This window comes from Equus przewalskii, chromosome 23 (genome assembly GCF_037783145.1).
Source record: "Equus przewalskii isolate Varuska chromosome 23, EquPr2, whole genome shotgun sequence".
NCBI lineage: Eukaryota > Metazoa > Chordata > Mammalia > Perissodactyla > Equidae > Equus > Equus przewalskii.
Genome location: NC_091853.1, coordinates 17659248 through 17674551, shown reverse-complemented (window position 1 = coordinate 17674551; position 15304 = coordinate 17659248). Strand labels below are relative to the sequence as shown.

Genomic DNA, 15304 nt, shown 5'->3' with positions numbered 1-15304 from the left:
TAATGTTGTACTGTAGGAATACAGAGGATTGTATTTATTCATTCCTCTAGTGGCAGACACTTACATTGCTTCCAGTTCTCGACCCAGAAGTTTAATTGATGGTTTTTACTTGTTCGTATTAACAGCACTTGTTTATATATCCTGGCCCCAGATCGTTTTGATGTTTTAAGTGTTACAAATATATTCCAAACCCGTTCACTAGGAGCTCTGCATTTGGGAACTGCTAGGCTCGTTAGGGAGGTGGATACCAACCGAGGGTACTCACCTGGCTCCTAGTGTCTATTTTCAATTTGTTAAGAACCGTGAGGGAGGCAGGGTGTGAATAAACATCTCCAAACCTCCAACAGCCCATTTTGAGAATATGAGTTTAGTCTTTGGATTCTCCTCTCTTGAATCTATTTAGAAAAACGGGATTAAAATGAGGGCAGTCGAGAAGTGTCTGCTCTAAGAATGCTTTCTCTAGGAATGGAGCAGAATAGGGCTCCATTCATCAGAATTTCAGAGAGGAATAAGTATCCTACAAATACCAAGACGTCTCGAGTAAACGTTTCAAGAAACGCACAGAACATAATATGATTCATAATTCCTTCCCAACTGGTATAAAGGGCCTGTCGGATGCTTTGCTACAGAGGGTTTTGGTTAGCAGGAGTTTAAAAAGTCGGGGGTAAATTGGATAAGATATTCTCTAACATTCTTCCCAACTCAAAATTTTATACTTCTACATTAAAAGCTCCCCAGGCAAGGGCCCAATTTCCTAATTCCTCACTATTTACCTCCTATGGTCCCTGGCTCACTCCTGGGCCCAGAGAACACATTCCAGTTAAGCTTGTTAAAGGAATCAGATATTACTCTTACCGTTTTAACAATTTTGTTGGGGATCCCCTTTTATGACTTCTGTTGTTGTATTTACAAAAGCAGGTTTAAAAAAAAAATCCACAAGAATTAAAAAAGAATGAAACCTCCAAACAAGAAAAATATAGACAGGGATTCAGCTGTCGCTGGGTCACTGGCTCACTGACTCATTCTGTAATCACAGCTCAGAGGAGCACTGGTTATTTAATGGCTCTGTACCTGCTCACTAGTCTCCAAGTCCTGCACATGATTCTACCACCTAGGAGGGCGGCGGGTCATTACAGTGGAGAGTATCCTAACGCTCTATCTACAGGGAGACATCTGCTCACAGGAGGGCTCTTGATCAAGCAAGATTCAAGCTGATAAATTCTGCATTTTCAGTTTTAGTCTTAGCGCCCCCAACCCCCCAAATCCTTCCTCTACAAATGGCCTTTTTGATATGGATACAGGCACAAAATAAAAGCTACCAATTACAGAGCATGTACAATACATCTAATACTCTGCTAGAGACTCTGCAGTGAATTTTCTTTAATTTCCCAGACATGTTAGTACTATTATCCAAATTTGTTTTGGTGAGTAAAACAAAGACCAGAAAGGTTAAACAATTAGCCTGGAGTCACACAGCTCTACTGCTGGAGCTGGTCCCGGGATCTGCCCTAGATTTGAGGCATAGGCTCTTTCTCTTCCTCTGTGTGTCTCTCTCCCGGACCTCTTTCAGTCCAGTTTCTTGGCACTGTACCTGCTATCCACCTGCTATGTTGCCCCACGTTATTAAGAGCATGTCCTACCACGCTGAGCCCGCTGGACCACATGGCCTTCCTTTGTATACTTTTGCTTCTGCTAAGCCCAGTGGCCTTATCTGCACCATTCACTCATTCAACAGGTTTATTAAGCATCCATTCTGTTCCAGGCCCTGTGCTGGTTCTGGGGAAATAAAGACAAATGAGATCCAATTCTTATCCTTAGGGAATGGCCTGTGTAATGCTTCGAGTCCTTTTAGAGATTCTTAAAGAACAACGCAGCAGCTACAGAGATTGATACCCTCTCTATCCCCGAGTGCTCTCTGCAGGGCTAAAACGATGCCCATGGCTGCCAGATGCAAGAGTGGAAAGGCTGTGAGAGGAAAGGAAACAGCTCAGGAAGAGGACAGGAAGGAGAAGCTGAATGGGAACAAGGTAAGGGAATGACACCTGCCAACATCACTGCCTCTCTGCTCTGCATAGTACCCTGGGTGGCCGTCCCATGATCAAGCACTGCACCCATGGCAGAATGCCACCACTCGCTGATTGTGCCCCATTCTGCTGTGGAGTTCAGAGCACTGTCAGCCACACTTCATTCACAAAAAACGGCATGGTTCTTATTTGCATTCGTGTACTACATTGTTCTGGAACCTGAACTCTTCTCCTCTCTTGCTCCCTAAAGAGCCAGGCTGATAGAACCTCGAGAATTCTCTGAAAATCAAGCCCTCCAGAAAAAAGAAAGTGAGCAGAGACTGAGTGTTTTGCATTTCTTTTCGGCTTCTTGCCTGCTTTATTTTCCTTAGCTATATCCCCTTCTACTATTAGCTACATGGGAACGCTAGGCTTCTTAAAGCCCAGAGTGTGTGCACACTTGGCCAGTGGTTCCTACACCACTGTTACCATCGTGACTATTAAGAAGACATTGCATAAAGCTATGCAGCAGGGAGAAAAGCAGAACAGGACCGAGTCACATCCTTACCCCTGTAATTACAGCTTTAATTTGGCTGATGAATGAGGCAAGGTACATGCAGGAAAGAGAGAAGGCAAGGCAGAGGGATGAAGTGAAAGGAGACACAAGGAAGGCTTTGGTTATTAGCAAAAGCAAGGCCATACTATGTTTACCGTGGAGCAAGAAACTCTTTAATGCAATGAGATGGGCAGCCCAGCCCACTTCCAAAATCCTCAGTCAGCAAGAGCATCTCTCCGCCAGTGTTGAGTGACTTGGTAGTTACTGAGTGACAACCTGCTGGGTGGGAGCGACAAGCTATGACTTCCTCTGCATCCACGGGGCAGGCAGTCTAACATTCTTTAGGATTTGATACAGCAGTCCCAGGTTTTCTCATCAGTAGCAGGCACTGAGGAGGCCTTTAAACACACCATCAGAAAGTAAAACCCATCATCAGTTGCGTCTGCCAAGTATTTCACTTGGTTCCACGGCAGCTCTGAGGTTAAAGAGTCTCCTACAGGAAGAGTTTAGAGAGGGAACCAAACATCACAGTTCACAATTACCCGCGTCACTTTCTTCACCAGATGAAGAGCAAACACTTTCTGGTTTCTGACACACTGATTCATAATGTGAGTCAGACCAATCAGACATGACATTAAGAGGAGGAGCCCTCGAAAATAAATGTATAAATGTAGATTTTCCATGATCTTCCTCACCAACTAGATTAGCACCCAAACATTTTCTAAGTGTAAATAAGTTTTCAATAGATGCAGAGGTCTACAGATAAACAAATAATCTTTTAAAATCAGCTGATTTTAAATCCACATACTGCTCTTTCTCAGACATTTTCTCAAAAATTTCACACTGAATAATTCCAGTCAACAGAGGCAGAGTCTCAAAACCATATAGGAACATGTGAGCTACAGTAGGCACGCTGATGACACACCCTCAGGGGGTGAAGTACTACGAGCTATTTTTAAGAAGTAGGAAGGAAAGGAGGATGGTTTTGGATGGGGTCATGGGCACTGTTTCCTAACCCTCTTTAAAGTCAGAGATATACATGGATGAGGGTGCTGGTGAGACTCAAGGGTGCTCACGGGTGCAGTTGGGCCCCGGATCCCAGGGAAGCACATCAATGAAATGCATCATAACAAAATCTACAGGTTCTCTGCCTGGGGCCCAAGGACAGGCTCTAGTGAATTATAAAACCCTGAAATTTTACTTAAGAATTTTATGTATATGATATCATATGCATTTTTTATAGGGACAATCTTTATAACTTTTATATGATTCCAAAAGGATGCCCATGACCCAACAAAGCTTAAGAGGTCTTGCATGAGAAAAACTAACCAGATGCAAATAGCACAGAATTGAGACTTTTTTATTTAAAATTTAGCGTTGTCTTTCAGAAGGCAGAAGACTTCTCGGCCGTCAGCTGTTCTTACGTCCTCATAAAATATAAATTCCTGTTTTTGCCTGGAGAAGACAGTGTTATTGCAGATACTTAAAAATATGTATTTACTATTTCTGCTTCTTACAAGCAAACTCAAATGTACAGTAGAAAGCATGTCTTAAAATCTTATGTGATCTGTATTTGGCACTATATACAGAAACTCCTCCTCAAGGCCAAGTTTTAATAATCTAAATACAATGAAAGACTAGAGTTGAAAATCACTATCTTGCTCTGCAGTAAACTGTCATTTTCTTTAAGCTGCCAAATTAGGCAAATGTCACCATTCCCATAAGGTTTAGGAGAGTGTGAATTGTTGGACACAGCGACAACTACAGATTCCAGTGGAATAATGGTAAAATATCAGAGTAAAAATTAATGAGGTAGAAATCAATGAGGCACTCCCACAGGATTTTTACTCTCCAAAAGGAAAAGCAAAAGTAAATACAGCAGAGGTGATAAAGCTTTGAACTTCCATTGCTCTCCTGACAAAATCTCTACCTTGGTCATCTTGGGATCCAGCTCAGCGTCCTGGCCTTCTGCACACCAGCACAGCGAAATGGTATGCCCTGTCCACAGAGCTGTCCCAACTGCCTGGTTAACAGACCTCAAGTTTCAACGCCTGACCCAACAAACACTCGTGGTCAATACAGGGGGACCTACTCACAGTGACAACAGGGGGCAGGGGGTGATGGAGGAAGGACTCCTCAATAAGTAAAACAATTACATTTTTAGAGAAATTCACTTTTAAAATTGAGCTCCTCAAGGCAAGAGACTGTCTCCTATTTATTTTGTGTCCCATACTTCCCATCTATTTTTGTATCCTGAGTAACTGGCATGATGTCTGGTACTCAATAAGTGCGAAATAAATTTTTTTAATGCACTTTTACTATTTGCTTTTCTTTGTCACCATCAATTTCTTAGAAAACCACTTGTCCGGCTGTGGTACAAAGGGACACTGCAGCTCAGCACCAGGACAATCTCTGAATGAGAGTAGTCCGAATTAAGCTTCCCTACAAGTATTAAACTACCCTGATAGCCCTAGTTTCTTTATCCTAATGGTGCCTTTACATCTGTCTTGAGAGAGACACAGCAGAGATTTCTTTGGCATCAAGAGGGGAGTTCAAAAGTAAACTCAAGCCATGAAATGTAGATATTCAATAAATCACAAAGGATGAATCAAGGAAGGGCAGGCTTAAATCTCCACAAGTTGGGTCAGTTTTGCTTCTTATCAATTTAAGGAAGAAACAAAGAATTCGTAGAGATTTCTGAGAGAGAATAAACCTCAAAACTCAAGGCTTCTCAGAATGACTTCAATTTTCAGCATGAAGCTCTGAGTTCAAATTTATTTTTGAAATGAACCCTATAAAAACCTAAAGAATAGGGCTGGCCCCGTGGCTGAGTGGTTAAGTTCGAGCGCTCTGCTTCGGTGGCCCAGGGTTTTGCTGGTTCATATCCTGGGCGCGGACATGGCACCACTCATCAGGCCATGTTGGGGCGGCATCCCACATGCCACAACTAGAAGGACCCACAACTAAAAATACACAACTATGTACCATGGGGAATTTGGGGAGAAAAAGCAAAAATAAAATCTTAAAAAAAAAAGAAAAAAACCTAAAGAATAGATCTGAGTTGCATGTATGGTTGTCCTCATGCTAGCCTCGACCAAAGAAATCTTCTGCAATGGTAAAAAGTCAGGAAAATAATTTGTAAGAATTCAACTTTCAACGGTGAAGATTAGGTTAAGCCAAACACATATATTAGGAAAACATTTTAATTTTTGGAGGGTTAATGGTTAAACGATGCATGGGATAGCATATTCACAATATTCAGAAGGATGAACTTTAGATGAGAGAGGAGAAACAGGAAAGCTTGATTCAGAGAGGATAGAAAACTCCCTAGAAATCTGTAACTGGGTGCATGTCACAAACGATGTAACAGCTCTTCTTTGATATAAATGTATTCAAAAGTGGGAACAGTTTATGCTGAGTGTGCAAATGTGCCTTTGTCCAGGGAAGGTTCCATTCAATAAATGACCAAGTTATAAACAGCTTTTGTTGTGTAAACACATCACAGGCTACAATGGGGATGCAAAAGGGAAAAGGGAAATCGGGTTTCAGATGGGAACAATGAATTTCAGTTTTGAGTAAAAAGAGAGAGCATTTCAATCATAGAAACACACTGGAAAGGGACTGGATTATCTTAAATGCCTTGTCAGAGTTTGTAGATGTTTAAAAAGATAACTCAGAATTCAGATTTCAATTTTTAGACTACCTCTAACTACTTAAGCAGATCTTTTTATTGCCAAAAGGCTAGCGGAGGAAAAAAAACGTGAACAAACTGAGAAAGAAAAGATCTTCACCATTATAGTGGGAACAAAATATTGCTTTTTACGCTTCTCTTTACTAAAACAAAATGTTATCAGCAAGTTAAACAGCTTTTAAACCAACATGTGAAACTTGGTAATTATTCCTACATGAAGTTTTCAATCTAAAAAGTCATGCAAAAGCCAAAATTTCACTAAAAAAAAATTACACTCAAATGAGTATTTATGCACAGCCAAGAACACTACAGATTAAACCACCATTTTACTTCCTTACCCATCTCTATTTTTCACATTAGTACACATGCTGGTCTCTTAATTGTGCATTAGAAGATTATACAATTATTCTCTTGGGGGGGTCCACCTCAGATTGGGGTCTGTTGCTGAAATACTGATGAATTTAAGACCTGCTTCATTATCTTCCACTGAGTGATACATATCATAACGTAGGAATTCACAAAGAAATGCTCAGATAAAAGGTTCACAAAAAGCACAAAAGAAATACAAATTTAAATGGAAAAAATGTCAAAGGTAAACTTGGCCCATGATGCCTTAACTCTAGTTGTGGCATGTTCTGAATTTAGGATTTTACTCTTCTTCAAGAAAAAGGTTTTCAAATTATAATACTCAGATTTATAACTTCAGTATTTAAAATTCACCCCTCTGCAGTGATGAGCAAGCCTTTAATTATTACCATATTCCATACTTCATTCAGTTGATTAGCATATGGCACTCTGAGATCAGAAGTATGAGCTCAGTTTCCACATGGACCAACTTTGCATCTTTCTGTCAATGTAAATCCACACGGCCCTAGAGAAGCAAGTTGGAGACTGTGTGTTGCAGTCAGACATGGGCCAGAATTCCAAATTGTCCACTACTAGCCTTGCAAACCTGGGTAAGTTACTCAAGCATTCTGAGCCTCAGTTTCCCTGTCTGTGAAACGCAGACAACACCTGTCTCACGGTCACTTCCCAAGGAAGGTACTGATTGCAACATGCATGCGATGTTTGTAAAGAACTCAGAGCAGCGTTGGGCAGGTAGTTGGCACAGGTAGTTGCTAAGCTTGGGCAGGTACTAAGGGCCTTCTTGCCGGCAGTCTGCGGTCGGAGCAGGGCATCAGTGCAGACAACATGCAGCGATAGCTCAACGCTCTGTCTCTAGGCAAAGGCTCTTCTCAGTCTCTATCTGGCTTTACACACCTTAATTAATGATCGACAGCAGCCCAGGATTCTGGGAAGCTCTATTATACATTAAATATTCTCATGGCCACATTTTTTTTTGGGGGGGTTGTGCATTTTTGTTTTAACTCTCTCCCCATCCCCTTACAAGAATAGCTTTGTAAAGACAGAAACCAGAATACTGTTACCTCAACTCAGGATACAATTCGCTTTTTTCCCTTGAAACATGTAATTTATTTTACTTCTTACCTTTTCAATTTTTTCATCCAGCATTCTGAAGAATTCTTGTTGGCTTTCAGAGATGTGCATGCTGAAAAACAAAGAGTAGTTAAGCGCATATTTCAAGGTTTTCTTAAACCTAGCTCCCTCCAAAGAAAAATGCTGAGTTCCTAAACTTTGGGGCAGACATTATTTATTACAGCCTTTTCCACTGAAGCACTCTGAAGTCATATTAAGGATAAATGTCATTACAGTAATCCTGCAAGTGTGTTTCATAATAGTCTATCAGTTTCTATGATTTAAAGAATATAATTTCCTTTCAATGTGCACCTTATTTATAGTGCTGTGACTGTGAAGTGTGTGCCAAATTCTTTCTTCAGACAAACATTTGTGATTTAAAAAAAAAAACATAGGCAAGCAGCACATGGCATATTTCAACCCTGTGAGTAACCGTAAAAAGAAAATATATCCCAGTTATTATACTGAAATGTGTATTTTACAAAGGTTGTCAGCATCAGCATGATGTTCAGCTGCCCGTGTAGGTGTGGGCTGGCAGCAAAGGAGCTGAGAACGTGACCTCGCCCCTGAACACCTTCTGCACTGGCGACAGCAAATGCACCTCTTTGGAACTGAAATTCCACTGCGTGTGGGAGCAGTTCAGGAGGCAGGTCTGCAAACACTTGCCCTGTGTGTTTGCTTGTCCTACGCTATTTAACAGATGGACATGATTGGTGAGGGCAAAACACAAGGTAAGGAGAGCAGAAAGGAATCAAAGATGGGAAGGGCGTGGGAAGGAAAGGGCCTTCGTGGCAACACGATCTTAATGACAATGGTTTCTACGAGCAAATAGTTGTGGGTGTTCCAAGGAAGTTAAAGATGCCAGAGTGAGAGTCACAGTGCACAGCGTTTCTTACGGTTACTGTTAGTGTCTGTTGGTTGTGGAGGCCGGGAGTAGGGGTGGAGTGTGCTGGGGGCTCTGGAATAGCTCCTTCCCTTCCAGGCTAGGTGTGGTGAGCAACTATCTGACATACTCCTTAGCATTATGCCTCATCATTTAGGGGCCACAGAGAGTGAGCCAAGTGACCCCAAACCCTTCAGTCTTCCCATGACAGATAATGGGGTTCAAAGGAGGTTTTCTCTTGTGTGTAAAACCAAGATATAAAATCTGGGGGCACAGTGATAACAGCTCAGATATAAAAGGAAAACAATGAAAACATCTGATCCCAGTGATCAACTTTCATGGTGGTAAGGCACTTTCACGTCTAACAGGTAATTTTTGCCGTCCTTTGTATGATCATTGAAATAAGGTAACTGTCCTGTTACGCAGGTTAGAAAGGCAGGGCAGAATCTGGGAGGATGAGAATACCTTAAACAGTCTCTTCTTTTTCTCTGGCTGGACAGAAAAGCCTTTTGCATAGCTGAGTTTTCCCAGGTTCTTCACGGTTTTACTTCTTTAAGTGACAACATTTTTTATTTGAGCCACTTTGGATGCAAACCTTTCAAAACTGTATGCTCTTTAATAGAGGATCACAAACATCACTCAACTTTGTCATAATGACTAGATGGGTAGAGGTGGCTCTCCTTAATCAAAATGGCCTTACACTCTAAGCTTTTGTCTTCTGCCTGCTCTTGAGCTTTTTCTCTCATCTCTTCTTGTCAGCGAAGGCATTAGTCCCTTTTCAGTTTTCTTCCCAGCTGCTGCTTCTACTCCAGGCTTGGGAACAGCACTGCCAAGTTTCTTAGGGTTGTGTCTAAAGCCAGTGTAAACGGGCTCCCAGGGAGAGCCTGGGGGACTTCCTGTGAGTGGGGATCAGGAATATTCTGGCACCCACTGTGGTTGCTCAGACATATTTTGGGCGTCCTTCCTGTTCTTGGCCAAGCTCTCAGCAGCGGAGGTTGCTGGACAGCTCTGGGTCCCAGAAAGGAAAGGCATGAAGATATATCTATCTATCTATCTATAGATAGATAGATATATCTATATCTATGTATATATATGTAGTTTCTCTAGGAAATGGCGTTTTTAGGATCTCATGTTCATTGTGGAATCCTTTGGGTTAGCATTTTTAGCCTACATTGCCTTGCATATATCAGGAGGGCAATACATATTTAATTAATTGACCAAGTGCTCTCTATTTAAATTTATGTGATTCATGACCCCTGACAGAGGTGGCACAGTTTGTTAGCATGGGTGAGGTGCAGGCCTCAGATTCCTCATCTATAAAACCAGTGGGCTGGTCATTGAGGTCCCTCCCAGTGCTAACATTTCTGTGAGTGTTACTAACTTCCATTACTCCTTTATTGAAATACTACAACATGAAAACAGGGCTTTTGGTTAGTATTCACACACGTGCACGTGAGATGGACAGGAGGGGAAGTCTTAATTAAAAGAGACTCTGCAAAAGTGTCTTGTCATCCCTGTGACCAAGAAGGCACAGGCTCAGGGGTCCACATGAGGACCCCGAGACCAAAGGTGATGATGAGGACCTCCGGATGCATATACAGTAAAGCAAGCACAGAAACCTCAGTGGGGTCAGTTTTGTGTAGTTTAACTACATACTTTCTAACCATTTTTAAAAAAGGTATTCCTTAATTAAAGCAAACTGAACAAAAGCCACTCAATCCAGAAATAATTAGACAAGACAGTGTATTTTCAACCCCATCTGAATCTTGAACTAAACATTTACCTTACTCCGGGAGAGAGGGTACAATGGTCAGGAAGTGAATTACCATCTTCATTTTCATATGTGCCCTTTGAAAAACAAATCTAACCAATGTAGGCAACTAGCTTTCTTTCAATCCAGCGCATCTCTACCATCACACCACACTGATACAGAAATGCTGTCTGCTTTTTCTTCGTCTAAGAGTGTTAGAACATCATTCAAAATCTACCGAGAAGAGTCACCCAGCAGATAATTCACTATCCTGCCATCCTGAAATACAGTATGTGGACTGTGTTAAACAAAAAAGACTGAATGGAGGAGTGTCTTATTTATTATCAAATCCTGATGCACTAAATGAGCTCTTTCAGGTAAACTCCGCTGTCCCTGGAGTGTGGCCGACACTGCCAGATGGAGCAAACGCCCACACAAGGTCCTTGGTACCTGTGCGTCATCTTAGGTATAGTGTAACCCCAATGCATGAGGCTCACTCTGCCACCCTCCATGGGTTGGTTTCAGGGAGACATCTGTTCCTGAAATCTCTTCAACAAGGGCAGAGCAGAACTTTTACTCTGATGAAATAAATTATCCCTATCAACTCACTCCTGCCCAGATAAATGTGGATGCCCTCTTCTCATGTGGAAACAATCAACACAGTGGCGTGAATACTAGTTTTTACATTCAAGAGTACACACTGCACTGTGAAAAACAGTCCCTAGGTTGAGGTAACAGCTCAATTCTTAAATCATTTCTGATGCACAATTTGATGATTGTAAGAGGGGAAGTGGGAGGAGAAAAAGCACAGTGGCTTTTCTATCTTTCCGCAAGATAAAGAAGGGGATAATTGAATTGTTTATGATTTAGTTTATGAAGTTTGAATATTTGATACTAAGCTTAATTAGATCTAAAAATATTTCATAAAGGCCTGTATTTTGGTACTTGATTTAAGCAATAAAGCTTAAGAATTTCAGTAATTGTTATTTCTCTCTAATAACTAAAATTCAACCTTGGAAAAGACAATGCTCCCCTGGAGCACTTCTTGTGGCCCCCAGTTGGCGCTGGCAAAGCTCTTGTGAGTTACTCTGAGCCATCAAAGGCTCTTCTTTCTGTGACTTCTCAGCTTCATGAGACTAGAGATGACAACATTATGGAGTCTTGATAACAAGTAATCAAATGAATGAAAGGTGGGCAAAATGGGATTTAGAGCTGAAAGAGACATGGCTTTCATTTTTAGTGACTTAAAAAAAAAGTTTCCAAATGATAAAAACCTAAGCCACAAAAGTATGAGAAGGCAAGGTGCTAATTCCCTAACACTTCACCTGAGAAAGTGAAATTCAGTTACTCAGTGGGTTCTGGCAAATCCTGGCCTGAACACAGTTATTTCTTCATGATCATTATTATTATTTTTCAACTGGACCACAGGGAAGTGGGTTAATCTTAATCTTCCCATCATCACACACCCTTGCCAGTAGTTGACGCATGGCTCACTTTTACATAGATAGTTATTTTGTTTTTTAAAAAAGGTATAAAAAGCACACATGAAACCAAAACCAAAACCAAAAGCTAAGACCTTGACCACAACCTAGTGCTGACTCACTTCCTACCCATTCGTGCATCTCCTCCACTCGAGGAACCATCCATCATACCCTCACTTTCCTTGTAGCTCGCTTTACTGGTCTCTCTCTGTGTTTAAAAAGCAGATGATTTATTTCAGTTGTTTTTAATTTTATAAAGAGTGCATGATGCCCTGCGTAATCTTTCAGGATGGACTCATTTCTTCCAGCACGACATGACTAGGGTCCCTCCAGCGCTGTGCACCGCTGCAGGACATTCTTTTTAAAACTGCTAATATGCCAGGTGTGAACGCGAAGCAGTTCATTTTACCCAGTTTCCTGTTAAAGGGCATTTGGACTGTCTGTAACTGTTACAGTGTTCTTACCAAGCATCAGACACAGTGATAAGCACCGGGCAGATGTTATTTCATTTAATCCCCAGCCCTAGAAGACAGGATTTTTCACCTGCATTTTTCTCTGAGAAAACTGAAGCTCAGAAACATGAGGTCACTTGCCTGACACCACAAAGTCAGTAGGAATATGCTCTGCATGTGGCATCAAATGAAGGTGTGAGGATTATCTGCCTTTATTATGAATAAATCTGCCATTATCAGGTATGGAATTGTCCTTCCACTCATGAGAAAAAAACCTCACTATCTTATTTTATACAACTGCATAATAAATAACAGTTTCCTTGATCCTCTATGTCAGCAAGTTGGAAAGGTAAAACTCTTCTCTTGTCCCTCCAGAAAGATTCCGTAGTTGAATTCCAGGAACGCAATGTTCTGACTCACAGTTTAAAATAGACACACACACACACACGAGAGCATGCTGCTGTGTAGAAAACAGAGGATTTTCTTCACAATTTTAATGTAAACACGAGCCAATTTAGCCAGCTTCTCTGAAAGCTTCAGCACATGCCAGTCTGCAAAGCGTGCTGTCGCAGTGTGTCAGCGTTAAATAAGCATTCGTTCCATAAAGGAAAAATGAAATTCTCCTTAATACAGTCCCTCTTCTTAGAACTCAGAAATAGGGACACGTTTAGAAATAGCATATACCAAAGGGCTCGGAGGAAAAATGATTTGGTTGTGTCATCAGATATCTGTTGTCCCCAAAGGCAGATAAAATGAGTGTAGATGAAAGTGATTACCAGTGAAGTGGTCCAGGAAGGCTGTGATCACAGCATGACGTGTAACGAAGAGTACCAAAACTGGTTGTACCACTATTCTGACACTGAAAATGATAAGTGGATTTTAAAATGTCCAGTTTTCTTCGAAAATAAAAAAATTAAGCCACTGAGCTCACTCACCACCCTGGAAGAGTCCTAACTGCCACATCATGGTGGCCGTGGCTGCAGCCATCCCATAGACATCCCATTGAGCCAGGTGAAAGTGATTATGAACTAGGTTATTTTTGTCTCAATTTCCTGGGAAGAACCAGAAATAACACAACTTCTTCTGCTTATGAGTTTGATTCAGGGGCTACTATGACATTTATGTCATAGTCGAATTTATTTTGGGGTGGGGGGGTGACTGTGTCAAATGTTCTAGTGTGATCAGCACCCTGCGGGAATCTGTTCCTATTTAGGTGGAACAACACTAAAGAGATCTGTAGCTTCTGGGATTAACAGAGCATCTTTGAAGAAAGGCGAGGCAGCTTCCAAGTCACACAAAGTGCATTTTATCACCAAGGTAGAACCGGTTCTAGAACAATCTAGAAAACTACCCATTAGTCTCTTTTAACTTTTTAATTGTGAAATACATAACACATAGAAAAGAAAACATACAATGTTATTTGTACATTTTTAAATAATAATAATTAAAGGAAAACCCATGTAATCACTCCTCAGATTAAAAAATAGAACCCCGGTCCTATTGTCTCGCAACCAGTCAGAAAGAACCACTGTTCTGAATTCAATGCCTTTTCATTTCCTTGCTTGTCTTTATTGTTTTACCATATACATACATATATAATATATTGCCTAGTTCTGCCTGTTTTTGAACTTTATATGAATGAAACTGCACATAGGCTGCTACTACTGCTTACTTTACTGCCACAACATTGATGAGATTCCTTCATGTTGATATCTGTAGCTATAGATCATTCATTTTCACTGGTATATAGTATTCCCATCATAAGAATAGGCCACATTTTTGTTACCCATTATACTTTTGATGGACATTCGAGTTTTACTTTCAAGAGCCTTAAGAGCTCACAGAAACAACAGACATTTCAAAATAAGTCTGCTGGCGGATGGTACAAGAGTTTCTCTAGGGTATACACCTGCGAGTGGAATTGCTGGGGGTAAGGTATATAAGTCTAGGAACCATTTTACTAGATAATGCAAATTGTTTTACAAAGTAATTGTACCAGTTTATATCCCCACCAGCAAGGCTCAAGAATGCCTGTCGTTTCATATGCCGGTCAACCTTTTGTATTGTCAGATTTCTGAGTTTTTGCCTATCTTGTGGTACGAAATGGTATTTTTTAATATACATTAAGTATTCATGTTTCCTTTTCAGTCAAATGGCTTTCATGTCTTTAGCCTGTTTTTCTATGAATTCTCTGTCTTTTACTTAGTGATTTGTAGAATTACTTTACATATGCTCGAAACTCAACTGTTGTCAATAAAAGTGCTGTAAATATATTCCATCATTTTGCAGGCTTTTACTCTCCTATGGTATATTTTGATAAACAGAAGTTCTTAATTTTAATGCAGTCATATTAATCACTCATTTTCCTTAAGATTTGCATCCTTTGTGATCTATTAAAAATTCTTCCCTATCCCACAGTCATAAAGATATTCCCCTTTATTTTCTTCTAATTGATCTGAAATGTCGGCTCTGTCATCTATTGTGGGCCCGTTCTGCGACTCTCTGTTCTGTTCCATTAGACCAAACCACACTGTCTCAATTACTGGAGCTTTGTAATAAGTCTCGATTACCAGGTACTCAAAATGGAAGTCTCTCTGAAAACACAATAAAAGAAAAATAGGAACGAGAACTTACTTTGCTCTGGGTTGATGAACTAATCCTGGAATCTCTTTATTGGTTTTAAGTCTTACATTTGAACTGGCACTTTTTTCCTGAAACACATAAAAACACACATGCAAAAGACAAGATGAGAATCAGCAATTCAACAACAGCCTGGATTTTCATCACAGAAATGTTAGCTTTGTTTGGGACCCTCCACAGTTGGTTACTTCACAACGACAAAAGTCCTTGCACAGATGTTACACAGTACAGCGAGAATCGCCAGATGTTTTCACAGGGACCACTGTCATGAAAAGAGGAATCAGCTTTATAATAGAGAGGAAGGTTTTTAGAAAATTTGCAACTAACATTTGATTTTTGGGTGGGTGGAGTTGCTGAAAATAGTAAGAGAAT

General features: G+C 40.7%; 1 protein-coding gene across 3 annotated transcripts in view; it reads right to left on the bottom strand.

Moving 5' to 3' along the window:
• Window positions 1-15304, bottom strand: part of C23H1orf21 (chromosome 23 C1orf21 homolog) — a 209965-nt gene that overhangs the window by 13727 nt on the left and 180934 nt on the right. For all 3 annotated transcript variants that reach the window (XM_070591008.1, XM_070591006.1, XM_070591007.1), the window contains exons 4-5: window positions 14927-15003; window positions 7739-7799 (exon numbers count right to left, since the gene is read on the bottom strand). In XM_070591008.1, the coding sequence (XP_070447109.1) occupies window positions 7739-7799; window positions 14927-15003 (138 nt within the window). The remainder of the gene's footprint in view (window positions 1-7738; window positions 7800-14926; window positions 15004-15304) is intronic.